General features: G+C 40.3%; 3 protein-coding genes across 6 annotated transcripts in view; 1 reads left to right on the top strand and 2 right to left on the bottom strand.

Annotated features, from left to right (window-relative positions):
• Positions 1-12,922, bottom strand: part of LOC112163512 (calcium/calmodulin-dependent protein kinase type II subunit beta) — a 46,678-nt gene extending 33,756 nt beyond the window's left edge. Inside the window, exons 1-8 of one of the 2 annotated variants that reach the window (XM_024299942.2) lie at positions 12,853-12,922; positions 12,698-12,786; positions 12,420-12,497; positions 12,124-12,243; positions 10,918-11,195; positions 3,759-3,853; positions 1,413-1,472; positions 46-100 (exon numbers count right to left, since the gene is read on the bottom strand). In XM_024299942.2, coding sequence (XP_024155710.1) covers positions 46-100; positions 1,413-1,472; positions 3,759-3,853; positions 10,918-10,979 — 272 coding nt within the window. In that variant the 5' untranslated portion in view covers positions 10,980-11,195; positions 12,124-12,243; positions 12,420-12,497; positions 12,698-12,786; positions 12,853-12,922. Of the gene's footprint in view, positions 1-45; positions 101-1,412; positions 1,473-3,758; positions 3,854-10,917; positions 11,196-12,123; positions 12,244-12,419; positions 12,498-12,697; positions 12,787-12,852 lie in introns of those variants that run through there. The other variant, XM_024299943.1, reaches the window with a different exon arrangement.
• Positions 12,923-16,291: 3,369 nt separating this feature from the next.
• nudcd3 (NudC domain containing 3) lies at positions 16,292-22,407 on the bottom strand. 3 transcript variants are annotated; one of them, XM_024299939.2, is made up of 7 exons: positions 22,298-22,407; positions 21,264-21,516; positions 20,177-20,475; positions 19,979-20,111; positions 19,770-19,913; positions 18,636-18,824; positions 16,292-16,761 (listed from the first exon to the last, which is right to left on the bottom strand). In XM_024299939.2, the coding sequence occupies exons 2-7, from the start codon at positions 21,459-21,461 to the stop codon at positions 16,651-16,653; spliced, it is 1,074 nt and encodes a 357-aa protein (XP_024155707.1). In that variant the 5' UTR covers positions 21,462-21,516; positions 22,298-22,407; the 3' UTR covers positions 16,292-16,650. The 3 variants fall into 3 exon arrangements, with proteins under 3 accessions (XP_024155707.1, XP_024155706.1, XP_036070519.1); XM_024299938.2 differs by lacking the exon at positions 22,298-22,407 and adding an exon at positions 22,108-22,124; XM_036214626.1 differs by lacking the exon at positions 22,298-22,407 and having other exon boundaries at positions 21,264-21,586.
• On the top strand, positions 21,801-26,093 carry mrps24 (mitochondrial ribosomal protein S24). The gene is made up of 4 exons (XM_024299941.2): positions 21,801-22,025; positions 24,095-24,160; positions 24,254-24,365; positions 25,320-26,093. The coding sequence occupies exons 1-4, from the start codon at positions 21,990-21,992 to the stop codon at positions 25,601-25,603; spliced, it is 498 nt and encodes a 165-aa protein (XP_024155709.1). The 5' UTR covers positions 21,801-21,989; the 3' UTR covers positions 25,604-26,093.
• Positions 26,094-27,333: the final 1,240 nt, after the last annotated feature.

Raw genomic sequence — 27,333 nt, 5'->3', positions numbered from 1 at the left:
GGGGATTACTTAGGAGGAGATAGAAGGATGGAGGAAGGAACTCACAGGTCAAAGATGAGGTAGTGGAATCCTTCCTCGGAGATGCTGTCGTGCAGACGAACTGGAAAAGACAGGAGAGGGTTTAGCCGCCACCGCCGCCGCCGCCGCCGCCTGAAAAGGCTGATGAAGCTGTTCTAGAGGCCGCAGAGGCCGGCGGCTTCCCTGACGTCAGGCTGACAGATTTCGAGCTTCGGTGTCACGCAGAGCGGCTGTAACTTGTCACTGAGTGACACCTACCAAGCCCAAATCTGTCAGCGCCACGAACGGCGAGCGCTCGGGGTTGGCGCAGCCTGCTTCTCTCAGAGGATGCACTCTGCAGCACGGCAGCTTTGAAGATCAGAGCGGAAGAATATTCTCCATTTAGGGTTCGTTCGGTCCGTCTTTCGGAGTGGATTCTCTGCGTCAGTCAGATGGAACCAGGCCAGGTTTTATATGATAAACACTTTGGATCACAGAGGAAACTCTCAGCACTACATCTGAGCTAGAACCCGTCTGACCCTTCAGTACAGTTCAAACCGCTCCTTAGCAGGTTTGGACTCCAAAGGCTTTGACCGTAAACGGCGGAGAACCACAAAGCGCGTTCCTTCCTTCAATAAGGCGCCATATGCTACGTTCACATCAGAGATGAACGCGCCAATGACAAGTTTATCCTCCTTATCGGGTTGTACTAAACACTGAAGGCAGGTTCAAGTACGAGTGAGACCTTGACCAATCAGGGACGTGGATCTAGTAATGGCGTACTGACGGCGTTCTCTGATCATAAGAGAGGACTTCATCATTGTGGTTTGTGTCCAGCTGGAATTCTGTGACTCAAGTCTACGAGGTCAAATCAGGATCAGCTTAAAGTGAAAAAAAAACAGATTGAAAACTTGAGAAATAGAAATAGTAACTGGAAAAAAAATGAAAATTCAAAACAGCAGCTGTTACTAATTGGTAGTTTTTTGTTCAAGTTTTCAGTAGTTTTCTCAAATTTTCAAGATTTATTTCAAGTTTTCAGGGTATTTTTTTCAAATTTTCACATTTTATTTTAAATTTTCAGTTTTTTTTTTAATTTTCAAAATTTATTTAAAGTTTTCTTTTTTTTCTTCAAACTTTCCAAATTTATTTTTTAAATTTTAAGGTCATTTTTTTATTTTATTTTCAATTTTCAGTATTTTTTCAAATTTTTTACGATTTATTTCAAGCTTTCAGGTTTTTCAGGTTCACTAAATATCCTTCAACAGTGTGGATCTTAAGCTAGCACGTCGGCTGGCTCGCAGCTGTAAAACAATCAGAGACTGTCCGGCTCTCCATCCCGGGATGTGAGCCGGATCCTCTCATGCCGTCTGGGGTGTTTGGGGGATATTGAATGTTTAAAATTCGGCTTTGCTCACCGATGTTGGGGTGTTTGAGGAGCCTGCAGATCCTGGCTTCTCTCTCCAGCTTCTGGTGATCTACAAGACAAACAGAACAAGATTTTCACACAAGAAACCAAAGATTGGATGACCTTTTGGCACCTTTAGGAAAGTGAAACCGCAGAATTCGGGCTGGGGTTTTGAAAGGTTGTTGAAAAGGACAAAATTGGCAGATGCTGGAGCAGCACAGAACAGCCCGAAGGTTCCCTTCATTCCAGATGCTCAGCAGCATCAGCAGAAGTGCATTTCTGACGTCTTATTATAAAGTAGGAAGAATTTATTCTCCCTGCAGCCTCTGAACCCCAAAGCCCGACCACAGTGGATTATTTACATGGACTACAACTAAGTTCTTTCAGATCATATATTTTTTAATTCATGATCTCATTAAAATGTAAGAGACATACGACTGTTTCATGGTTTTTCTCTGAAAGCTCAATTCTCTTTCGACCTGAAGAAATGCCAAAGATTTGGAAAAGAATAAAATCTTTTAGCTGCTTCTGGAAGGTTTCACCAGACGGTGGTCATCCTCACAGAAACCAGCAGGAATGAGAAAATGTGCATCACCTGTGACACTGCTAGCGTGAATGCCGATTATGTGGCCGATGAATCTGCTGAAACCGTTTGCTGAAGTAATTAACTGTAACTGTTGAAGGGATTTGCTGAAAATATTATAGAAATTTGAAAAATGCTAAAGTTGGTACATGACATGGCATCTACTGAGGTATCAGTACTAAATGAACCAAAAAAAAGCTAACATGTTTCTAAAATACTGTCTTAACTCAGAATTAGCCCAGAAAACCTGCCAAAATAGCCAAAAGCGGACATGATGCTAAAATATTAGCTTAATTTCTAACTAGCCAAAAAAAAACTCACTAGATGCCAAATTAGACAAAAAGGCTAGCATGTTGCTAAAATACTAGCTTCACACCATATTAGCTAAAACCAAACTGACCAAATTAGCCACAAAAAACTAACATGTTGCTAAAATATTAGCTTAACTCCGTATTAGATCAAAAAACCTACCAAAATAGAAAAAGAAAGCTAGCGCATTTCTAAAATACTAGCTAACTTCAAATGAGCTCAAAATAACCTTCCAAATTAGCCAAAAAAACTAACACGTTGCTAAAATATTAGCTTAGCACTAAATTAGCCCAAAATTGCAAAAAATTAATAAATAAAATTAAAATGTCTAAAAGGTATAAATATCAAAACTACTAGCATGAATGTCCAGAAAGGATAAAAAGTTAGCATAAATTAAGTGAAATTCTGTAAAATCTTAAAAACCATAAAATATAGGAATACTAAAAGTGCATGCAGGTACGTGCTGAACGCTTTGATGCCTACATTGCACAAGTTTCATAATTGTAAAAAATTTAAGAAATTAAAAAAATAATAAGAATAAGGCTAAAAAAAGGATATCAATATTTAATATCTTAAAAACTATAAAATTTGCTAAAAACATAAGTACAAACATCTTTCTCTTGAATTTCCTGTACAATTTTTTACCAATGTCGCTTAAGCTTCAAACTTGCACAAAGTTTTCACAGGATGTGAAAATATTCCCATTAATTTTACAATGAAGCTAAAAAATTAGCACAAATGGCGTAAAATCTTAATAAAACGTAAAATATACAAACACTAAAAGTACAAGCAGGAATGTCCTGAATGTTTTGATACTTAATACATTTCATAATTGCACAAAATTTAAGAAATTTAAAACATTTCTATTGACTTAAAACTAAAGAATTTGCTAATTTTTTTTCTTGAAAGTGCTGAACGTTTCGCTACCATGACTGTGACCAAACGAGGATGAAATGGCGGGAGTCTCATCCCATAAGGCAAACGTGAAGAGGAGTAACGCTGAGGGAGGAAGCGGAGGAGCGGCGCCTCCTGCAGGAGCTTCAGCGGTTGGACGATCTGCTTTCATTACAGCGACAGCTGGTCCAGCCTGCGGTTCCAACCGACACGTCCGAGTCAGTCATGAGAAACAAACTTCATCCTGTCAGAGCAGCTGCTGGGATCGGAGCTCGCTGCGGTCACACGGCGGCGGTTCTATTCTGAGGCCTTTCCTCATTATTCCTCCAGTGTCTCAGACGCTGCTTCATCTGGACTGACAGGATCTCTGCTCCTCCAAGAGACAAAAGCTCGTCATTTTCTTCTCAGCGATGAGCTGATTTTTGATGCAGCACATCCAGTCTCTGATGAACAGACGTGAAGTCTTCACACGCTCGCTTCAAGCAAGCGCTAAAATATGCTAATGGGAGTTTAGATCTGCGACAAACGATGCGAACGCGTCAGAACATCCGACGCCGGCCTGACCCTCACCTCTGGCCGACAGCTTTTTGGTGTTGATGATTTTGGCGGCGTACTCCTGACCCGTGCAGAGTTTGACGCATCGCCGCACCACAGAGAAGGCCCCCCTGGAGGAAAAGAGAAGACGAAGGGAGAGAGGGTCAGTCGGGAAAAGCCTCGTCAGCAGGAACACGGACGTCTGAGCGATGGAGGCGCGACCTCCAGAAGTCCAGCCAGATTCAAAACCATCTAAACCGGCGGTCATCTTTACTGAATTCTGAATGTCGACCACAACCGGAAAACTCCGAACCTCAAGAGCTAAAGGTCAAGCGGAGTCGTCTCAGGGTCAAACCCTGGTCGCCAGGTTGAGACCGCTGCCCTGTAGAGCACTATAGTGTGTAGTGCTCAGAGTTCCACATCAAGCTGACGGTCCACAGCAACCACCTGATTGAAAGCTACCAAACCTCTTAGTGACCTTTAAGCCACGCCCACAACACTACCATAAAAAACGGATGCAGTTTTCTTGATTCTAGTTTTGTTTGGATGGTATTAAAGGTCAATAATATAAATATCTACAACTTAATCATCTTCCGAAAAACATAACCGGCTGTTTTAAAATTGGTAGTTCTCTCGATTTCTATGATTTTATGGGGATGCTGTCACGTCATGAGTGGTTGAGGACTTATCTAATCCATAAAGAAAGGTTCCACATGGAGCTTTCCTTGTGTTGCACGACACCAGACTGCTTTTAGAGCTCAACTAATCAAGAGCATCCGGTCGATTTTCAAAATAAAAGATTTCAGTCTCATTTAAAAAAAAGGGTATAATTTATTAGTTCTTCTGCGGCTGGGGAAGAGATCCACGGACTGGCACCGGTCCGCGGCCCGGTGATTGGGGACCACTGTCTTAAAGGGTCACCAAACAAGGAAGTTTAGGCCGACTCCGCCCACAGCCAAAATGTGAGAATCCAGTCAGAGGAGTGGGGCTGAAGAACAGGACTGTAATCATTACTGGAGCTGCTGATCATGACGTGGGACTTCAATGGTTTGAACAATCCCAAAATTAAACTACAATACCTAATTTCAACCTGTAGGGGGCAGCACACAGGCAGTTGAGACTATTTTTTTGAAAATTAAACACGTTTATTTCAATTTGTCAAAATGTGGCAATGACCAGCAGACAGCACTTTCAGAGCCTCATCTAGAGAGATCAACCGCCAAAAAGTTGATTTAGGGTTTGGTTACCCTTTAAGTGGAAAAAAAATGCTCACAAGTAAAGTTGGTGCAACTATTGATCTAAAAAACATGCTACCATACATTTGACATTAAACTAAAATACATTTTAATATAATATATATATGTGTGTGTGATAAGAGCAATGTGTTACCAGGTTAACTAATTTTAGTCAACTAGCGGTTTTGGCAAATTGACTAGCTTACAAACAATAATAAAACAAAAAATAAACAAAACAGAATAAATTAGCTTTTTTGAGCTCATCTTAATCAAATGTAATTTATTTTAGTCTCCCAAAAAACTGCTTAATAAAGTTTTTTTTTTAATCCCACAGAAGTGAAAAACAGAGTTATTAGCATATGCTAACTAGCATGTACAAGTACAAACTTCGCCGTATTACTATCGTGGTCTGTTTACTCAGTGAAACATATTTTTATGTCACCTTAATGATAAATCAATAAAACCAAACGCTACAGATACGGCGTCTTTGGAACACTCAGCGATCGCACCAGAGGAGGTTTGTCCCTCGGTGTTCTGGTCCAGAGACCAAACCCGACCAGCCCAGATGATCCGTTAACAAATCCTAAAACTAAACCTGGAATCGTTAAGAACTTTGCTGAAAGGAAACCCAAAGAAGCGTTTACTGTAAAGCAGTTTGTGATTTCCTCAGCTTCACTTCAATGAGAAACATCAAACAGAAACACTAAGAGAAGGACTTTAATGATCCGATCGGCGCTGGAGGATTCAGGAGTTTTTAACAGCACAGTTGCTCATCACAGCCTGCAGAGACAGACAGAAATAACCTCCTCTGTCGTTCCTCACAGCTAATTTGGTCGTACCTCGGTGTGGTTACACAATGGAAGCCTCACACTCCCTCAGAGCCCACCAGCTCTCCAGCTCGCATTCATCACCAGGATCCTGACACTCGCTGAAATCCTACCAGCGCTAGCGTGGCAGGTTATCTGCAGGGCAGGTGGGAGGCAGGAGGGGGGGGCTGGATTTGGGTCCAAAACCTGGATTAGTTCAGCTCAGAGTCTAATATCTCCAGCCTGACATCATCTGCTGCCTTTTCCTTCATTTCAACCCAAACGCAGAGAACGTGAAGTAAAATATGAAGAGAATTCTTTAAATACTTTTAATCATTAATATGAGATTTTACCAAACTGACATGAAGGTAAAGGCCTCTTTGAGAGGTCAGTTGTAAGGCATGGTGGTGGCAGTGTCATGGTTCAGTAAGCTAACATTAAAGACCATTCCGATTTATTGTAATACAATCATGAGGATTCTGGTCAACTTTTGACACTCTTCCACCAGAGAGTCGTTCTAGTGTCGACATCCTGCCGAAACTCTCTGATCATTTAAGCAATTAGCATAATTCCAACGGATCCTGACACTGAGAAAAGCAGCTTTAAAGCAGCAAAGCTGTTGCTCATCAGCATAAAGTCGCTTCTCTTCAGAAATGCATAAATATCATAAAATGGTTTAAGAGATGCAACAACAATCGAGCTAAAGACGGCGTTAAAGGGCTAAAACCCTCCATAGATGGTGCTACAGATTCTCTTCTGAATCATCCACGGATTTCCAGAGAAGAAACATGTGTTAAACCAAGAATAGCTCCAAAGAAAAACTGGCGGACTTTAGTCTTCAGACTGGAAAAGTCTGTTGGTCCGGATCGGGTTCGCTTAATTAGTCCTGAACCTTTCTGTTGGTCTGTATTCAGACCCCCGTCTACCAGAGATTGATGTTTTAAACTAAAGCTTGTAAAGTAAAACCACATGACTACAGATCTCTTCGGTCGTTGGTCAGGAATTACGAGGGCGGGGCAAAGCAACGAGAGTCAGAATAATGGAAGTCCTTCACTTCTCCGAGGAGACGGTGGCTACGATATGTGTTTTTGACAGATAGATTGTTGGGAAAACCGTGAGAGAAGACGTGGATCACATTAAGAGTTGTCTTAATGTACCTACATCCATCTGTCCACTCTATGGACAGATGATCATCTGTCCACTCTATGCTCCAAGTGTTCCACTCAGAGCATAGAGTCTATTCAGACTGAGGAAACTGGAACTCAATCCAACTGGAAACAAACTGAGGCGACCTCGATGGGTCAGAGCGCGCTTCCTGGTCCTGGACCAGATCTGGATTATCTGAGGCAACAAACTCTGGTTGACTTTAGAGCAGGGGTCCCCAAGGCCCGCCTCCACATTAGGCTCCGCCCCATTATTAAAGTTTCAGCTCTTTTTATGCTAGCTTTTTTGACTGTTACTACTGATTTCTAGGTTATTTGGGGTTTAGCTAATACTTTAGCTTCATGCTAGCTGTTTTAGCTAAATTACAGACTTTACAAGTTTTTTAAGCTAATTTGGCATTTAGCTTATATTTCAGCTACATGCTAGCTGTTTTGGCTAATTTAGTTTTTTCAGTTTTTTAGATTAATTTGGAGTTAAGCTAATATTTCAGGAACATCCTCGGAGTATTGTCTAAATTAGATTTTTTTCAGTTTTTAGGCTAATTTGGGTTTTCACTAACATTTTAGCTAGCCATCAGCTTTAACATTTTCAGCTATTAGCTTCAGAGATTTCAGCAACCACATTCGTTGTTTTCAGCTATCAATTTCAGCGTCTTCAGTGGCAATATCAGGTTACAGTATTCACTCTAGCTTTATCACAGGTACTGCTATATAATAATTTTAAAATGTCGTAGTCTTTTTTTCTATGAAGATTACAGAAAAGAATTATTTAAAATTTGACTATGTGTGGATTTCTGGAAAACCTTAAAAGTTTATGCTATGATTCACTTTTCCTGTTAGCCTACAAACCGCCCCCCCATCAGAGAAGACAACAGTTATGTGGCCGTCGCGAGAAAAGGTTTGGGGACCCCCGATCTAGAGAACCAAATGTGTCCAGTCTGAACAAACCCTCTGTCACCCGTGAGGATGTCCACACAAACTAAACAGTCTAATTTCTTCATTCTGAACCGCCAAGCTTTCAAACCTGTCGCCCGCAGCACGCCCATAGAAAATTTTGCATGAAGATTTTCTCTCACCGAGCGGTCTACGACCTACATGTTTGACCATTTCTCACCTGCAGACGGTCCGTATCCACCCATACGGTTTGGGATCAAGAATTTTCTCAATTTTCCTCAACAGTCGACGATGTTCTCCAAAGTCATATTTTTATTATAAATACCACACAATAGTGTGTTTAGTGGCATGTAGCGGCAGAGTTAACCCCTAAGTTTGCAGCTTCTTGATTTCATCACACGTGTGGTGAACACTTCTTCAAACATTAAATGATTATATTTTAATATTCAGGACAACAGGCTTCGTACGGACGTGAACATCTTTCCTCACAGCTGCAACCGCTAGCATCCATGTGTGACCCACATTCAGCGGCGTGTGGGAGGGGCTGAGTCACCCGCTGGTTGTGAAGAGTAAAAGTGATATATGTGATAAAAATACAGATTTGACACGGAGATGCTCCAGGATCTGAACGCTCGTTACACTCGGAAACAAAAGCCGTTCGGTTTGAAACATTTCTGATGCGTCGGGTCGACGGTGTGAAACCAGGGAGGGGGCGGGGCAACATTTTAGAAAGGGGAGATTGTGGTTCGGCATGCATCAAAAATAGTTCAGAATTTGAGATTTAGTTGATCCAAATCAGTTATTATATTTTACATACAAAGGCATGTTAGCTAAAGTAGCATGCTAACATGCTAACATTAGCTTGCCGATGCCGTATAATTATTGTCTTTTTCCTTTATTAATACTCTAAGAATCACAGAGAAATTATGTAAACATTTACAACAAATCAGGAATTATCTGTTCCAGTTGTTGAAAAAAACTACGCTACACTTGAGAGCAGATCAGTTCGTGACAACGCGAATTCGGTTCAGCGTCTTTATCTTTGACTTCAAATCTGAAGACTTCTGTTTATAGTTGGGTTTTAAAATGAAGAAAACGTTTTCTTAAACTTTATCTGGAACTGAGATTACGAAACCAAAACAAATTTCTACTCTGAAACTGACAAATTGCCTTTAATGCTAGGATCTCTAGGATAAGAGCGAAGCATGCTGGGTAATATTAGTGTGCTTGGGTCTGGAGAGATTGACTTTTGATTTATTTGACAAATAAAAATATTTAAACTGAACTGAGAATCAACAAAAAAATTACTTATCTATAGAATAAATTAAATTAGTTTATTCTTTAACAATTAAATAAAATATTAAATAAAATATTTTCAAATTGTTGCAGAACTTTGCTTAATGCTAAATGTTTGTGTTTTATTTTGTTTATCTTTAAAGGGTCACCAAACAATAAATCAACTTTTTTTGTCTGTTGGCCTCAATAATGGGTTTAAAGGTTCTGTCTGTCGGTTGTTTTTGACAATTTAAACTTTTTTAATTCCTTAAATTATAGTCTGACACCATCAGTGTGCTGCCCCCCTACAGGTTGAAACCAGGCATTACAGTTGAATTTTGTGATTGATCAAGTTTCACGTCATCACGCTCTGCAGCTCCAGTATAAAAGCCCCGCCCATATTTGATCCGCTCACGGTCGTCATTAGCGCGTTAGCGTTAGCATGACTCGTAGGTGTATCACCATAAATCTACTGGCTTACTCAACTTTCTGGTGGACTTGGAAGTTTATGAACAGAGGTTGAGTGCAATTGGCATCAAATCCGGAAAACTCCGTCCTGGTGATGGATGAAGAAACGTTTCACTTGGGATCGTTAGCTTAATATGTTAGCCCTTATTAGCCATGACGCTAGCAGCATTTTCCCACTCTTGCATCACTTTGCCCGGCACCACTTTCATGTTGAAGACCCAGCATACGCTACATTAACTTAATCATCAATCGTAGATCCAAGCCACACCTTCGGCGCTCAGTCCGCCTTCACTAGCCCCGCCCCCTTTTTGGGGGCATTTTTCAAATCCAGGTTGAGAATGGACTGCCTGTTTGGTTACCCTTTAAGATCATCCGGTGCCTAATAAATTAACCCAATGACAGAGTTTGTTTTCTTTAACACTTTAGAAATTAGTTAAATAAAATCTGTTCAAATTGTTGCAGAACTTTGATTCATGCTAAATGTTTATTTGCTTTTTGTCTGTTCATGTTTAAAAAAATAACTTACAGAAAAATGTTGGTATTTTTTGGCTTGGAATCAAAAAATTTGGTAAAATGGGGAAATGGGGGGCCCACCGTCCATTCTGCCCCGGGCCCTTAAATTGTTTTGAACACTCCTGGTAATAATTCACTAAGAGGAGGCTGGAAGCTGAAATCCTCAAGTCTGTTTCTGCATTTTTAGAGCCAGTTTGACCAAATCTGCTTAAACTTAAACAGAAATTTGATTTTTCTTAATGAAAAAATGAGATTTCAAAGTGAGCTGCTCCTGTGGGGCTTGAAGGTCCTCCTGCAGGAGCAGAAACTTTCCTGACTGGATGCAGAGGAGCTTCTCCGCTCCATCTGCAGAGATTTCCCTCCAGACGCCACATTAGTTGGGATTTCGGGTCTCTGCGTCTTACATAAGTCCTAATTAAAACAGCAGCTGCAGATCTTTTGTCTTCAGCGTCCAACATCTCATGCAGAGGAACCGAAAGGAGGATCTGCTGCTCCTGCAGAGCTGTGGAAGAAATGTTCCTGTGAGGCAGACATTGCAGAGATCCTCTCTTCCCACGCACAACCTGCATGCCAGAGACACTTCCAACCTCACCTCCTCAGCCTCTCCGTTTGTCTGCATCCTCTGAGGAGGAGGAGGAGGAGGAGGAGCAGAGGGGGGCATGCCCCAACTCTATCCCACTTCAATCACGGGACACCTCCTCAGAGCAGCCCCCCTCTACTCCCTGATGAACCCTCAATCAGCTCCTGCAGAATGCAGTCAGAAAGAGGAACCCCGCTCCTCCTGCAGGAGCGGGGCTCCTCTCGGGGTTCTCCTCCTGCAGGAGCGCGGAGGCGGACTTACTTGCCGAGCTCCTCGTACAGCTGGTACTCGTCCGTGAAGCGGGTGCAGGTGGTGCTGGCCATGATGCGTGCAGGCGGCGGCTGCTGCTGCTGCTGCTGCTGCTGCTCGGACGGACGGCTGTGCGCGCGCGTGCCTGTGCGGCTGCGGACCTCCGGCTTCAGTCTCCGCCCACTTCACACCTCCGGAGTGGTTCCGACGCAGCCCGGCTCAGGTCCCGGCTCAGGAGGCGAGAAGAGCACGCGCTCCTTAAAAACCGCGAGCGCACCGATGACGTGATGCTGAGGAGGAGAGAAGGAGACTGAGATGCGCGCCAAATCTCTGATTCTGGAGATGTGTTTCATTGGAAAAAAGTTTTATGAATATTTACGATTTCATTCATTGATTTTTTTCGTTAAAATCTTGATTTCATAACAGACTATTTTATATAGAACATTTTATAAACGTTTCTTAGAAAAATGTTTCAGATAAAACAAATTTTGACCAAAAAGAAATGTTATTTAAAAACAAAACTTATTTTATAGCCTTTCAAATTATACACTTTAAGGGATTGAATGGGTCTAAACATAAAAATATCATTTTAAAAAGTAATTTTTGGAACACAAAGGTGCTGAAGCTGTAATTAACACTATATACAAGTACAGGAAAATGTAACCTATAATTTACTTATTCATCTCCATAAAACCTTAAGATTTTCTGTTTTTGGTACATTAAAACTAAATAAGATTTAAATGTAAACTCTATTCAGAACAGTTTACCATCAATCTCTGCTTTTGTTTATTAAAATGCAATTTACATTTAAATAAATTATCCTGTTTTCCTAGATTCCCATTAATTAGTCTAAATCATTTCAGTATTTTCTTGATCTAAATACTTAAAACGACCATCATCAATGACAGAAACTACATTCGGTTCAGAGACTGTTCAAATCAAACGTGTCTGAAGCTGAAATGTTAACAACTAATCAGAGTCAGAAAAAATGCAAAACAAAACTTTGGTGGATGTCTAAACAATACATTTTAAATTAAAAAAAAAATGAAAATAAAATATAAAAAAAAATCTCTGGCTTCGAAAATCATTTTACAAGCAAGTAGCAGAAGTTTCCTCTGCAAACCTGGACTTTCAAAGAAGATCAAGAATTTCAGCTCAGATTTCTAAACTGCAGCAGCAGAAGACGAGTGTTTGCCACATATTTACAGAGATCCAGACCTTCTGTTCCATCAGTGGTGATGGATCATCAGCAGGAGTTCTGGTGCAGAATCTCCATGATCTGCAACACGGTTTCTCCATGACGGCTTCTTCAGGAACAGATATGACCTGAATAAACTCCTAAAAGTAGAAGAATAAAGAATCTAACTTCATCACAGATTTGAAGGAAATTTAAATTGAAATAACTGATTTCATAAAGTTAAAAATACAACCAGAAATATGGAGCATTATGTAAAATAAATTCATTTTTTTAACAATAAAATATGTTAAAAATGATTAATCTTATAATATTTTACCTGACAATCTTCGATAAATTCATCTGTAAAGAACTCCATCGTGATCGAGTCCCGTCTGACAGGAAACTTCCTGAGCAGCTGAATATAAGAGAACGAGTACGTGGACATGAGGTCAGGAACGACAGGTCGTTGTGAAAAGATGGAGGCGTCCGTGTTCAGGAGTTAAAATCATTGCTAAACGTTCATTTCTGAGGTGTTGATGGAACAAAAATCAACTTCTATAGAGTCACCTCAGCATCAAACTGAAGTGTTTAGAATGACCTGAAACCCAGACGTACCTGAGCGTCCAGGATCAGATCAGACCGTCATGCTGATCCTCTCTGCTCTAAAGGATCTTTGAGGTTCTGCTTTCAGGGTCTTGAAGCCTCTGTGTAGATAAAAGTTAATTGTTCATTTCTAATTCAAAAGAGGAAAGTTGGAAGATCAAATTTACCTCAGAAATGACCAGTTTTGGATCTGATCCTCTGCTGCCAGAAACGAACAATCCTGGATCTTTAAAGAATCTTTAAAGAATGAACAAATATTAACTCTGTTAATGTCAAAACGTATACAAAGAAATAAAATACTAAAAAGCAATCAAAATTTCACATCAACAGGATTGTTCAGTTCAATTCATTCAATTATGATTTTCATGCAAAACTCAAAACAGTTTCTTTGATCTTTAGGTCTTCATATATTCACACAAACGTTTATACAAAATAAAGAAAAACACAGAAACTTCAGCAGCTTTGGAATTGGAGAATAGTTTATTTCAAACAGAGCAAGAATAAAACACAAAACACAGCAAACATAAGATATTTAATCAAAAATTGACAGGAAAGTGTGCACACGTCCACATAAACAAGTTGATCATTTAATTTAATCAAACGTATCTTCATTTAGAACATGAAACCATTAAGAGCGGAAGGAAGTGAACTTATATAATCCCTCGATCTCCTTTAATTATTTTGACATTTTCTATTTTTATATTTTAGCTTCATTGAGAAAGGGACAATCCATCTTAATGAACATTAAAAGAAATGTAAATATGTCAGATTAAAACCTCAAGAATAACATTTTCTTATTCCTGGTCATTTGTGAACAAACATTTGAGACTCCTAAAGAAACAGTTTCTTTACCTAAATGATCAATAATATCCGGTTCTTAACTTCTGATCAGATATTTATGCTTCACAACAAGAATCCTTAACATCAATAAATCACACGACAGATGAAGTACCGTGATGATGAAAGAGACACAACAGGAGTAACAGAATCAAACATCTGCAAATAAATTATTAAAAAAAGAGAAACTGACCTGAAACATCAGAACCGAACCTGCAGAGACTCAAACAGGTGAGGAGATTAGGATGCAGGACAGGTGTGGAGCAGGGGAAGGTCACATGATGACAGCGGACCAATGATCACGCAGACTCTTCATGTTTCTGACAGATCTTAAATCACGGTTCCTGAAACGCTGAGCTTTGGAAAACAGCAGCGACTGCAGAACGACGTGTTTTAATTCAAGAATCTAGAATCTATTTTGTATAATTGTGACAGAATATATTTTATGGAAACAAAAATCTTTTTTTATATATATATTTTTCAATTTAATTTCTTTGATGAAATGAGGTAAAAGTAAAGATATCTCAAGGTTTTATTTTTAACATTTACCTTCTTTATTACTTTTATATGTTTTCACAGAATACATTATTATAGAGAGTAAATTCTTGAAAGTTATTTAAGTTTTAAGTTGATTTCTTCTGGAATTATATTTCTATGTGTTTTTATTCATATTTATGTTTTAAAAGTGACATTTTTAAAGTTTCTTTTTTGACTGTGTTCCATAAATGTTCATCCTGTTCGGCCCGTAATCTACTGTGTTTTCTGGATTCTGGCTCCTTGTCTGATTGAGTTTGACTCCTGATCAAATAGAACCAATTAAAGAAAATAAACCAAAATTTACCTTTAAAAAACTTGTGTGAATATAATGAGTGTAAAACTACAATCAGTGAAGTTTGATGGTCCAGGAACTCAAATTTACAAAGAAGAGTCAAACTTCTGTCGTTCTAAACCAAATGTTTATGCTTTAACAAACATACCAGTCTCTGCCGGATAGTAAATACTAGTATATATATGTCTAGATACATTACTTCCTTTTGCTTTACTGAAAGTATGTAGAAGAGGCAGAAACATCTCTTCTTCCTGATCACTTTCATTTCCCACGTCTGAGATCTTTTTGTTTTTGTTGTTTTATGAAAATGAAAATCAATCAAGTTAAAAAAAGTTTGAATTCTTTCACATCTGAGGTTATACAGCTTTCACCATCTGGGTTCTCCTGGTTCTGCAGCAGAACCCGAGTTCTTCAGTCAGAACTGAAGTGGATGAAGCTGCTCTCAGACTGATCCTGGATCCTGAAGCTTCATTGGCTGAAACTCTTCCTTCTTCTCTGGTTCCTTCAATGAAGATGCTGGACTCACGGTTTTGTTCGGCTCCGGTTGTCCAGCCTTTGTCTTCCAGTGCTTCACAACCATCACGGTTCTATCAAAGCAGCCCCACACCATCACACTGCCACCACCAGTCTGACTGAGGAGAGTCCTGGTTCTTGGAGTCACTTGGGTCAGAAGGTTCTGCAGTTTCTGAGGATGATGACTCGGTGGTTCTGTGGAGTCCAACAGCAGGAGGGCCGGTTCTGGGAGCATTTCAGACTAAAACATGTCAGCCACGGTTTTTCTTAAGTTCCTTAAGTCCATGGAAGGATCAGATTTACTCGGTCCACATTTATGTCTGATCTTGTGGATCTTAACTTGAAGAATCTGGTTCATCACCAGCTGGAGAGATGTACACGTCTGTGGAGTGGTTTGAAGCCAACATACATGTTTGAGGTGAAACAGCTCAACATTGTAGTTTCATATGGAGTTCCACTAGGCTCTGTTCTGGAGCCTCTTTTTTAGTAACATCTACATCTGTTTTAATCAATTCAGATGATGGAAATAGAGGAAGTTTCAGTTCATTTGAAACATTAAAGTATGGAGACCAGAGGACTATGGTCCACATCAACGCTATTTCAATGAGTGAACTCAATTATTTTATTGAAATAAAAACAGATTTTTATATTTGTGCATCTGAAACACTAATGTATGCCTTATTCTAGTCTAGGATGACATTTTGTTACAAAGTTGACATTGTTGCTCATCGACACCCAACGATACGGTCACAGAAATAACTTCATCATCTGCATAGAAATATATCTTCATAACTTCATAGAACACAGTCGAAAAATAAATGTTCTAAAACAGATTCTTGTAGTACTCCACATGAAATGACTCTGATCTAAACATTGACTGTATATAGTAACTGGACCGAGTGCCCCCTCCCTCTTGGCATTCCAAACAAGAAGTGGCTCCAAGAAGCCAAAATCCCAAAGTCTTCTATAGAGAAACAAACATCTGATACTCAGTGATTCTATTGGTCAGAATAAACATCCTCTGGATCCTTCCTGTGGTTCAGGTTATAAACCGACCAATCTGATGCCTCAATGAAGGTAGGAGGAGCCTGCTGGCCCCCATGTCCAGTGTTCGAAACAACTGATGGATTTCAAGTGGTGGGGTGTGGTCTTCTTACAAGCTCACTCCCGATTGGTCAAAGTGGTGAACATCCAAACGATGACTCAGACCGACTCGGACCAATCACAGCTCACTGACGACATCTGGCTCCAACATGGCGGCGTCCATATCATGACAGAATAGCGATTAAACTGACTTGGTTTGGTTGGATCTGGAGGGTTGACAGTTATGGATGACGTCACACTTACTCGGTCCAGTTCTCAAATACAGTCGATGGTTCTGACTGAAACAGTCGTTCATGTTCAGAACTCGCAGATGAAAGAAAGGCTTTTGGTTTTAAATAAAGAAACTTTATTTGTCACTTTTATTCAATGGGGTCGGGGGTCATCCCTCCGATTCGTTTAACACGCTGAGTTTCATCAGTGGCTTTAGAGAAGCAGAACCAGAACCGGGAGGAGTCTTCTTGGAGTTCGGTGAGAACTTGTCCGTAACCGTAACAAACACACAGGCACTGAAAACCTTTAAATATCAAGCAAACAATGAAGAACTGCTGAGTCAGCGTTTGGATGGAGTCCTGCTCCGCCTCCATCCACAGGCGCTGAAGCTGCACCTCCTCCTTACAGCCGGCCGTCGGCTCTCCTGCGGGACCAGAGCTTCCGTTTCTCCTGGATGGAGCCGGTCCGGGTCTCAGAACTGCACGGCGCTGGGCGGGATGTCAAACATGGACGGGTCGAACTGCTGCCCTCTGAAAGGCGACCCCTCTGCATCCCAGCCCTTCTTCAGCATCTCGTGAACTTTCTGTGGAGGAAAAAAAACAACATTTAAAACAGCTGATAGAGAACAAATGTTCAACAATTCTGAAACTGTAAAATAAACAGAATATCAACTTCATGATGGATAAAGATCCTCAGATTTGTTATTAAAATTAGTTCTTTAAACACCACCGGATGAAAATACTGATTCATGTCTGGATTTAAGAACTGGATCAGGTTTTGCTCTGAAATCGGTTTCAGATCCTACACTGCCCCCATGTGGACAACAAGTGAAACACAGTTTTTACATCCATTGTTGAGTCTTTGCTAAAAAAACAACTTTGAGGTGTTTTCACAAACAGAAACTAGAAAAGTTTCATTCCCTGCATAATGCTAGTGTGAACACGTTTGCTGAAAGTCGTCACTGAAGATTCTAAAAATGTTTTTGCTGAAAATGGTGACGGAATTTACTTTAACTGCTGAAGGGATTTGCTGAAAATCCAAAAACTATTTGCAAAATCTTAAATTTGCTAAAAGACTTATGAAAGAGCGCCGAAGTTGACCTACATTTCTGAAAATGTTTTTGTAAAATTGCTTAAAATCCCAAATACGTGCCAATTTTACAAAAATATTTAGTGTTGGTTAAATAGGAGCTAAACTTCAAATTAGCATAAAAACTTCAGTGGCTGCTAAATTAGCCAAAAACGTTAGCATGATGCTAAAATATTAGCTAAACTCCAAAATAGCATAAAGACCCCCCAGTAGATGCTAAATTAGCCCCACAAAAAGTTAGAACATTGACTAATTAATAGCTAAACTCAAAATATCCTAAAACTCCTCAGTAAACTAATTAAGTCAAAAATGTTAGCATGTTCCTAAAGTTAGAAGCTAAACCCTAAATTAGCCTAAAAAACTCAGTAGGTGACAATTTCACCAAAAACGTTAGCATGTTGCTAAAATATTAAGTAAATTCCAAATATTTGAAAATTACTATAAAGATGAAAACAGCCCATGAATATATTTAAAGGTTTGTTGTTAATGTACTTAAAATTTAAAAATTTGAAGATTTTTTCATTCATTTCCTATGAGGCATATTTTACTTAATATTTCAAAAACTACAAAGTTTATAAATTCGAAAAATACAAGCGATAATGTCCTGATAATGATACTGAGATTGTTGAAATCTCTGAAAATGTGATTGAGTTTTTATGAGCTGAAAAACAGAAAGGATCAGGAGGATCACTATCAACTTTAAAACTTGTCTGGAATATTTTGCGTTTGGATTGATGTCTGGGCACTTCACCGAGTGACCACTAGGGGCGTTTTCAACCCAACCAAGTCAGTTTCTAATCGCTTTAACCCCTTAATGCCTGTTGAACCACTTCAGCTCCAAAATTACCTAAATGTAGAATTTACTTAAAAACAAGAGATTTTTTTTTTTCATATCTGGAAACAAATACAGACGTTAAGGGTTTGAATATAATGTGTTTTTTTAAGAAATAAAACAATTGAATTTGTGGCCTTGTGATTGACAGGTGACTCACCTTGTCTGGCCGTTCCAACAGCTTTGATTTCGACTTAAAGCCTTCATATTGTTCAAGAAAATGACGGTTTATAATCTGGATCGTCTTTTCTACAGATTCATTCTGGTTGTTCGCTGACATAGAAGCGATTTTGAGAGGCACACGGCCATTTACTGTAGTTTACATGTTAACAATATTTATACAGTTTTTATACTTTATTTGTACATTGTAGTATTTCGCTACTTTAGCATCTTTATACCTTCGTGCCCATGAACCCATCTGTTTTCTTCCCACTGACTTCTTCGGTTAAACCGAGAACCGATCAGCAGTTCTAATGAAAACCCAGATCCAGAGCCCCGCCCCTTGGGGGCGGGATCACGCCCAGCTGCTTCCTCACCATTTCGTGGCTCTGCGGTTTGCCCTGCAGCTTCTGGTGGTAGTCAAACGTCAGTCTGTCCAGGACGGCGTGCTCCTCCTCGTCCACCGTCGCCATGGAGCGCTCGCGGTTGATCTGGTTGATGTCGATCTCCGCCTCCCCCTTCAGCACCGCGTTCCACCAGGTCTCCGAGGTCTTGCTGAGCGACAGCTGCGAGTCACAAGCACCAACATGAGCCCCAAAACGCTCTTTCACAGTGAACCTGGTTCAGTTCTTTCACAGTGAACCGGGTTCAGTTCTTTAGAAGTGAACCGGGTTCAGTTCTTTCACAGTGAACCGGGTTCAGTTCTTTTAAGGTGAACCTGGTTCAGTTCTTTCACGGAGAAACTGGTTCAGATCTTTCAAGGTGAACCGGGTTCAGTTCTTAAGAGGTAAAACTGGTTCAGTTCTTTCACTGTAAACAAGATTCAGTTCTTTCACTGTGAACCGGGTTCAGTTCTTTCACGGTGAACCGGGTTCAGTTCTTTCACGGTGTACCTGGTTCGGTTCTTTCACTGTGTACCCGGTTCGGTTCTTTCACGGTGAACCCGGTTCAATTCTTTCAAGGTGAACCTGGTTCAATTCTTTCACGGCAAACCTGGTTCAGTTCTTTCACGGTGTACCCGGTTCGGTTCTTTCACGGTGTACCCGGTTCGGTTCTTTCACGGTGTACCCGGTTCGGTTCTTTCACGGTGAACCTGGTTCAGTTCTTTCAAGGTGAACCTGGTTCAGTTCTTTCACGGTGAACCTTGGTCCAATTCTTTCACGGTGAACCTGGTTCGGTTCTTTCACGGTGTACCCGGTTCGGTTCTTTCACGGTGTACCCGGTTCGGTTCTTTCACGGTGAACCTGGTTCAGTTCTTTCACGGTGAACCTGGTTCAGTTCTTTCACGGTGAACCCGGTTCAATTCTTTCATGGTGAACCTTGGTCCAATTCTTTCACGGTGAACCTGGTTCGGTTCTTTCACGGTGTACCTGGTTCGGTTCTTTCACGGTGTACCTGATTCGGTTCTTTCACTGTGTACTCGGTTTGGTTCTTTCACTGTGTACCCGGTTTGGTTCTTTCACTGTGTACTCGGTTTAGTTCTTTCACGGTGAACCGGGTCTGGTACTTACCACGACACACTTCCCGGGCTCCAGGCTCCATAGAGAGTTTTCTGTGTTGATCTTGTGTGTGAATTCTCCCTCCATCAGAGTTCTCTCCTCGGCGCCGTCCTTCATGGTCACTTTGACACCGCCGGGCTGCAGACTGACGCTGACCTGAAGACACGCCCCCATCAGCATCGGCACGTAAACCTCCTGCCGGCGCAGCAGCTCGGACTCACCTGTCGGCCTCTCACCACCGTCTTTGGCACGAAGACCTTGACCTCCACGTCCGTGTAGTCCTGAGACCAGCTGTAGTTCTCCCTCTGAGCGCCGTTGTAGGTGTCCGGGTTGGACTGAAACTTGTCCTGGTTCCTGAAAAAGAAACTGTCAGGCGGCGATCCCGTCCAGGAAGCTCCTCTCCGCCGGATGCTTCTTACCCGTCCGCTGCAGCCGCTTGATCTCCTTGAGACGATGGAGCTCCTGTGCTGCTGGAGGCCTGAGGCTCATCAGCTGCAGACACTGCTGCAGGAGCTGCAGCAGTGTCTGCTGCGGCGGCGGCGGTGCTCTCCTGCCGTGGCGCCTCCCTGTCACCTTTCTCATCCGTCTTTGGTGGCTCAGAGGAGACCTGCAGCTCCTGGACTGCAGGAGGAACACTGTGGCTCTCCTCTGTGTTCTGCAGCTGGCAGAGCGCCCTCTGCCGGTCCTGATCCGCCATCTGCTCGAACAGCTGAAACGTCTGTGGAGACAAAGAAGTCTGTCGTCTGCTGGGAGGGGGTTCCGTGCAGGAGCTCATGGTTCTAAGGTTTTTGCACAGCGTTAGCGTGGCGAGCTAGCACAAGTGACAATCCTCAGTTGTCGGGACATTTTTTTACCAGAATATTGTGACAATTACAAACATGAATCATTGACTCAAACGGAACAAAACAATACAACATTTGATATGTATTTATCAGGAATTTGGCAGTGGTTACCAAAAAAAACTTCCGTTGCTAAGGAAATCACAAAATTTACGTTTGCAGAAACTTTTAAAAGTTACATAAGCCTGTTTAACACACTCAGGAGACCAAAAAATGAAATGGTTGCTATGGAGATAAAACCACAGAAAAGCCACCATTTTAAAAACATTAGATGTGTGCAGCTCTGACCAGGGTGGAAGGTTAACAGCAAAGAAATGATTTTCATTCTGATCCAGAAAACAGATCAGAAGAAGTTTAGTGAACCAGAGCCAGAAAGAAGCCAAATTACTGCAGTAAACCACTTCAGGAGGAGGTTTCTGGAGTTCGGTGTCACAGAGATATGAGGGGGCCCTGCAGTAAGGTTTGCCCGGGGCCCCGGAAAATCTTTCAACGTTCCTGAAAAACCGCAGGAATTGTGTTTCCAGAGTATTATCTATTACGCATCTCCACGAAATATTAAACTAAAACACCCATCTAACCTAAATTTAAAACTTTACTTTCTTCTGAAACTTCGTGACCAACGTTCGGAGGATTCGCGCCACGCCGCGAGCGCGTTAGGAAACTTCACCTTCAGCACCATCTTCTCTGCGACCCCAGGAGGGAACCCCATCCTGTCGTTGGGGCCGGACAGCAGTCGATAAAAGTCCGTCTTTCTGTACAAAAAGCCAAAGTAGACCCTCAGGAAGTCCTGGATGTTCCCGACGTGCTGCAGGATCCCCAGCAGAGCGTTGTCGTACATCTCCGTCATCTCCAGCGGCGACGCCATCGCGGCTCCGAGCGCGAGCCTTCTCCGGAACCGCCCGCGTGACCAAAACAACGAACTGTAAGCGGACAAACGAGGCCGGTTTGTTTTGCCTCGTACGGTTGTCTTTTTCCAGAACAATGAAGAAACTTCCTGTACAGTCCTTTCAAAATAAGAGCACTGGTGTTATTTTAAAGTTTGTTCTTGTTCGAAATCACATTAAAGAAAACTGATTTACATATTAGCACACCCACATAAAATTTATCTAATTTTTACATATATTTAATTGTTTAAATAAAACGTAAAATGAAGTGTATAAAAAAATAAAACGAATTTATTTCCGGTGCGGCTACATAAACGCTCCCCGAGAAACAACATAAAAACAAACTCTCACTTTGTCCTAAAACGAGTGTTTTATTTATCAATATTTTTAGTTTTGGACTTTTTTTTAATATAAAAATGTTTTAATTATTTACTTAAACTAACAATGCAGTTAATAATCATCAGAGCTTAAAGATAACTGTAGTTCCGCTTCGGACGAAAGAAGAAAACATGGCCGCGTCCTTCAGCTGCGGCGGGAAGCTGCTGGTAAGAAAACAGCATGAACACATGAAAGACCTTTTATTGAAAATGTCCTTCCTATAAATAATAATGATGTCTGAGAAACGACCTTGTTCCGGTTAGTGATTGAAGCCTTTTCTGGTCTGTGATCAGATTCGGCTAAACGAGAAAGAGGACAAACAACAAAAATCAAAACTAAAAATGCCAATTTGAAGGAGCCCGCGTGCCTAATCTGATAAAGCTAAACATCACGATGTAATCCGGAAAACGTTTCGTTATTTTTTTAGAAAATCCGTTACCTGTTTCGTTCATCCACCGACAGGGGGCGTTGAATTCAAATCACACTCAATGATATTTATGTCTCGATTTTTTTTCTTACCAACAACCGGAAGCAGAGCACAGCTTCACGTGAGGATCTGAGAGCTCTGGGAGGTTTAAAAAATGTTTTAGATCCATTTAGACATTTATAAACCAAGGAAATTGTCTCAAATCATCATAGAAGCTGATTCTCCTTTGATCGCTTTGATTTATAAATTGAGTTTTCTTCCTATTCATCTTTAGTTCATTTTGTGCCTTAACGACTTCTATAAACAGATATAGATGGGATGCACTGAATCCGAATTAAAATGAAAGATATAACTGGTTACATTTTCCAAAACAATTTACAACATTTTAACAAACAAAATAGGATTAATAGTTTGAGTTTATTGCCATTAGTAGATGCTAAAGGTTTAGCAACAGGTACAGTGGAATTTTTCTTTGGCAGCTCTTATCTCTAATATATCAGCTCTAATAAAAATAAAAATAGTAATTTAAAAAAGACCAACTGGAAGACCCACATTCCTTATATGGTCAGCCAACAATCCATTATTACAGTTTTGCAATTTTTTTGTGAAAATTATTTTTGAAAACAATTTGTAAACAACAGTCATTGGATACTTGTCAATAAGATCAGCATCAATGAGAGGACAAACATGAAAAAAAATCCACAAATATATATAAACAACAACAACAATATATGTATCAAGAGATAAAATAGGTTAAATAAGTCAAATAGTTTAGATCATATGTCAAAGTCACGGCCCGGGGGCCGGATCCGGCCCTCCAGGTAATTCTATCCGGCCCTCCAGATCATTTTATTTTATTGTTCTTATTTCTAACTTGTATAATTTTGACAAAAATATATTTTTATGGAGAGTAAAATATTGAAAGTTATTTAAGGTTTAAGTTGATTTATTCTGGAATAATATTCCTGACTTTTTATTATTCATAATTATGTTAAAACGTTACAGTTTTAAAGTTTTAAGGATTGTCATTCTGCAGCTTTTTCGACTATTTTGGTATTTACTAAGATTTTTTAGGCTGTTTAGGAGTTTAGCTAATATGTCAGCTACATGCTGTTTTGGTTAAATTAAGTTCTTTTTCTTTTTTTTTCTTTTTTTAGGCTAATTTGGCGTTTAGCTAATATTGTCTATCAGCATCAGCGTTTTTATCTATCAGTTTCATAGTCTTCAGCAGCCAAATTCAGCTTACAGCATTCACACTAGCGTTATTATGGGTAATGCTATATATCTAGTTCATATTTATGTTAAAAAAATACGGTTTAAAAATGTAGTTTTAGAGTTTAATAAATGTTTATCCTGTTCGTCCCGTGATCTAAGGTGTGTTTTGGATTTTTTCTTCTTGTTTGATTGAGTTTGACACTCCTGATTTAGAGAATATCTGAGCATTCTTGTTTCATGTAATATAAATATTAGGAAAATAGTTTAAGAGAGTTTAAAAATCCATTAATGTGAAGTTTCAACTTTAAACTTTCCCAAAAAATGGCCGCCAAGCCTTTGTTCCTGTGGCCATCCCATAATAATTTCCCAACTTTCTTTGTATATTCCTGAGGTGTGTTTTGGTTTCATTAGTGGATTCAAGAGATTTTTGCTCAGGTCATTCATTTGGTGGTTTTTCTCAGTGTGATGTCATCCTTTCTTTGGAGTGGGAGGGGCTTACATTGGGTATTCATGCGAGGCAGAATGATTGAAATGAAACATTCATAAAAACCTCCGTTTTCTGCATTCATGTGGTGATTTTCTGGTCTTTTTCAGAACGTCTTCGCTCGGTCCAGCTCGCTGTGCAGCAGAAGTCTCCACGTGACCGCCGCCTGCTGCAAGGTCCGCCCCCTCATCACGCTGTCAGCTGCTTGATGCTCACTTTTAAAACTCAGAAACTGCCATTATTCTGATTTTCGCCGTTTTTCTGTGCAGAATCGAGCGGCTCGGGTCCGAGTGGGGAAAGGAGACAAGCCGCTGACCTACGAGCAGGCGCACCCGCCGCATCAGATCGCCCACCGCAAAGGATGGCTGTCGCAGCACTGCAGTGAGTCTTCGTCTTCTGAGGCGGAGTCTGAACGCGTCGCAAAGCGGTTTATGTGAAATACGTCAGAATGAATCAAAGGAACTCAACTAACAAACAGGAAAAAGGACAAAAATAACATTTCTATGGTAGTTTCATCAGACAGAAGAGGAAATGCCTTGTTCGGCTTTTATTATAAAAATAATAATGATTGAAATTTACAAATAAGAGGAAATAAAAAAAACTTCTTTTTGTGCAGGCAAGAGCAAAAACTTTAAATATTATGAAGGGATTTTTGTGCCAATATATTGCAAGCTAAAGTTACAGTTTTGAGATAAAAAAATTCTAAATTCCAAATAAAATTTAAATAAAGAAAAAAAAAAAAGTAAATTTTTGAAAGCAAAAATATGTAATATTTGCTTTCAAAAACTTTTTTTTTCTTTCAAAAAATATTTTTGCGATTGCATCACAAACGTATTTAGATGTGTAGTGCCTCATCTCGCTTTCGCCCTATCTTTGATTTTGCAGCACAAACATCACACAAAACAAAAACGTATCAAACGCCAAATCAGAGATAAGACAAAAGCAAGATGAGGCACTACGCACTAAATATGTTTGTGCTGCAATCAAAAAAATATCTTTGGAAGCCAAAAAACGTTTTTGAAAGCAAATATTAAATATTTCTATTTGGAATTATGACTTTTTTCAAATACTTTGGTTTGCAATTTAGAAAATGTTGATCTGAAAAATGTGACTTACTCGCAATATGGTGACGCAAAAATCACTTAATGAAATATTAGTATATTTTAAAAGCCACGCCCCCTTCCCTGAGTGATTCTAAAACTGCAAATGTTCCGACATTAAAGATTAAACACTAAAGAGACTCTGAAGTTCTCCGACTGGAGGCAGAACTTTCCTAAAACAAGATCCACTTTAAAGTCAGAATCCCAGATTGTCGTCTTCATTGCTCTTTCGCAGGTAACCTCAAAGGAGAAGAGGGGGCGGCCGACCGCACCGTGGAGGACATCTTCCTCCGCAGGTTCATGTTCGGGACCTTCCACGGCTGCCTGGCCAATGAGATCGTCATCAAAAGGCGGGGCAACCTGCTGGTGATCTGCGCGCTGATGCTGCAGAAGCTCCCGCCGCAGAAGTTCTACTTCCTGATTGGTTACTCCGAGTCGCTGCTGTCACACTTCTACAAATGTCCCGTCAAGCTGGAGCTCCAGACTCTGCAGGAGAAGGCCGTGTACAAGTACCTGTGATGGAACTGTGTGGTACTCGTGGGTACACAGCAGTACTACGACTCCTGCTGAGCTTCTGTGAAGAAACCATCATGGACACTGTAAAGATATGGAGGGCGGGGCCTGGAGAGTTCCACTTATATTTGAAAATGTTCCTCAAATTAACTAAATGTCACAGAGTTTGGTGAAAAAAGAAAAGTGAAGCATCACTTCCTGTTTGTTTTTGTTTGTTTTTAAATAAACTTCTAGGGAGACGTTTAAAAATCCTAAGATTCACTGGTGTCTCCATCCCAAAGATTCTGAGCTGTCGCAGAAGTCCACAGATACATTTCTGAGGTGTTGCACTTTTCTCAAAACCAAGTAACTCTGAGCTGTTGTAGGTGTTAAAAAACACAGGGATTGAGAGCTGTCACAGTAATCTCAAACTTAAAGGTGTCACAAGTGTCAAAGTTTCAGAGCTGTCGCAGTTGTCTCTAAACCCGAAGAGTCTCAGCAGTCTCTTGTTTCAACATACGTTTGAACAGCAAATTTAAAGATATAGAGTTGTTGCAGGTGTTAACACAAAGATTCAGAGCTGTCACAGTTGTTTCTAAACAGAGATTCAGATCTGTTGCAGCTGTCACCAAAAATAAAGATTCAAAGCTGTCGACATTTTTTTCTGAACACAGAGATTTAGACCTGTCACAGTTGTCTCTAAACCTAAAGATTCAGAGCTGTCGCAGTTGTCTCTGAAACTAAAGATTTAGAGCTGTCGCAGTTGTCTCTGAAACTAAAGATTTAGAGCTGTCGCAGTTGTCTCTAAGCCTAAAGATTCCGAACTATCATAGTTGTTTCTAAGCCAAAAACTTCAGAGCTGTCACAGTTGGCTCTAAACCTAAAAATGCAGAGCTGTCGCAGGACTCTTCACCTAAGAATTCGGGGCTGTCATAGTTGTTTCTCAACACAAAGATTAAGATCTGTCGCAATTGTCTCAAACCTTAAAATTCTGAGCTGTCGTATTGTCTCTAAACCTAAAGATTCAGAGCTGTCGCAGTTGTCTCAAACCTTAAGATTCAGAGCTGTCGCAGTTGTCTCAAACCTTAAGATTCAGAGCTGTCAGTTTTCTCAAACCTAAAGGTTCAGATCTGTCACAGTTGTCTCTAAACCTAATAATCTGTTTTGTTTCCACGAGTCAGAAAGTAAATCCACTTTGTGGTTTGAGATCTGAGACTGAATTGAGACATTGCTGAGATAAAACTGAGATTCAGAGACTTGAATGTAAATTTTGGCTCAGTCACAGATTTTTGAAGCTACAGAAGAAGGAAAAACTTTTGCTCTGATGCTGCTCTTTAAAACGCGTTTTTAATCTGTTTTATAAACCAGTTATTAAAAGAGATAATCTAATGAATAAAGAAAAATAAAATAATTCCATTTGAACATTTTTTGCTGACTCATGCGTTGACTCAGCTCGTTTCATGAACTACAAACCAGTGAAAGTGAAACATCTGAAGAGCTGAAAAACAATTAAATTCCGACTGTTTAGATCCATTTTTATGTTGACATATGAACACTGGACCTTCTGGACGATGAGCTGAATCCAGAACGATAATATTTGATACAAAAACATGACTTTAAATATCAGCTTTGACAGCAGTTTTACTTCTTTTATGGACCACAAAAAACTCAAAATGATGTCATAACTTTCATGATTCACTGCAGTACCGGCTGATACCACAGGGGGAGTTCTGACCCGTTCTGGAGCAACAAGAAGA

This window comes from Oryzias melastigma, linkage group LG12, assembly GCF_002922805.2.
Source record: "Oryzias melastigma strain HK-1 linkage group LG12, ASM292280v2, whole genome shotgun sequence".
Taxonomy (NCBI): Eukaryota; Metazoa; Chordata; class Actinopteri; order Beloniformes; family Adrianichthyidae; genus Oryzias; species Oryzias melastigma.
This window is presented reverse-complemented; position numbering and strand designations above follow the sequence as displayed.

Excerpts from the sequence above, each read along its gene's own strand:
- nudcd3 (XM_024299939.2), bottom strand. The coding sequence starts at position 21,461 with ATGGCGTCGCCGCTGGAGATGACGGAGATGTACGACAACGCTCTGCTG. Across the intron at positions 20,476-21,263 it reads CAGAGAAGATGGTGCTGAAG|ACGTTTCAGCTGTTCGAGCA; the intron begins GTGAAGTTTCCT and ends TTGTCTCCACAG. Across the intron at positions 16,762-18,635 it reads AACCGCAGAGCCACGAAATG|AAAGTTCACGAGATGCTGAA; the intron begins GTGAGGAAGCAG and ends TTTCCTCCACAG.
- mrps24 (XM_024299941.2), top strand. The coding sequence starts at position 21,990 with ATGGCCGCGTCCTTCAGCTGCGGCGGGAAGCTGCTG. Across the intron at positions 22,026-24,094 it reads GCTGCGGCGGGAAGCTGCTG|AACGTCTTCGCTCGGTCCAG; the intron begins GTAAGAAAACAG and ends GGTCTTTTTCAG. Across the intron at positions 24,161-24,253 it reads TGACCGCCGCCTGCTGCAAG|AATCGAGCGGCTCGGGTCCG; the intron begins GTCCGCCCCCTC and ends TTTTCTGTGCAG.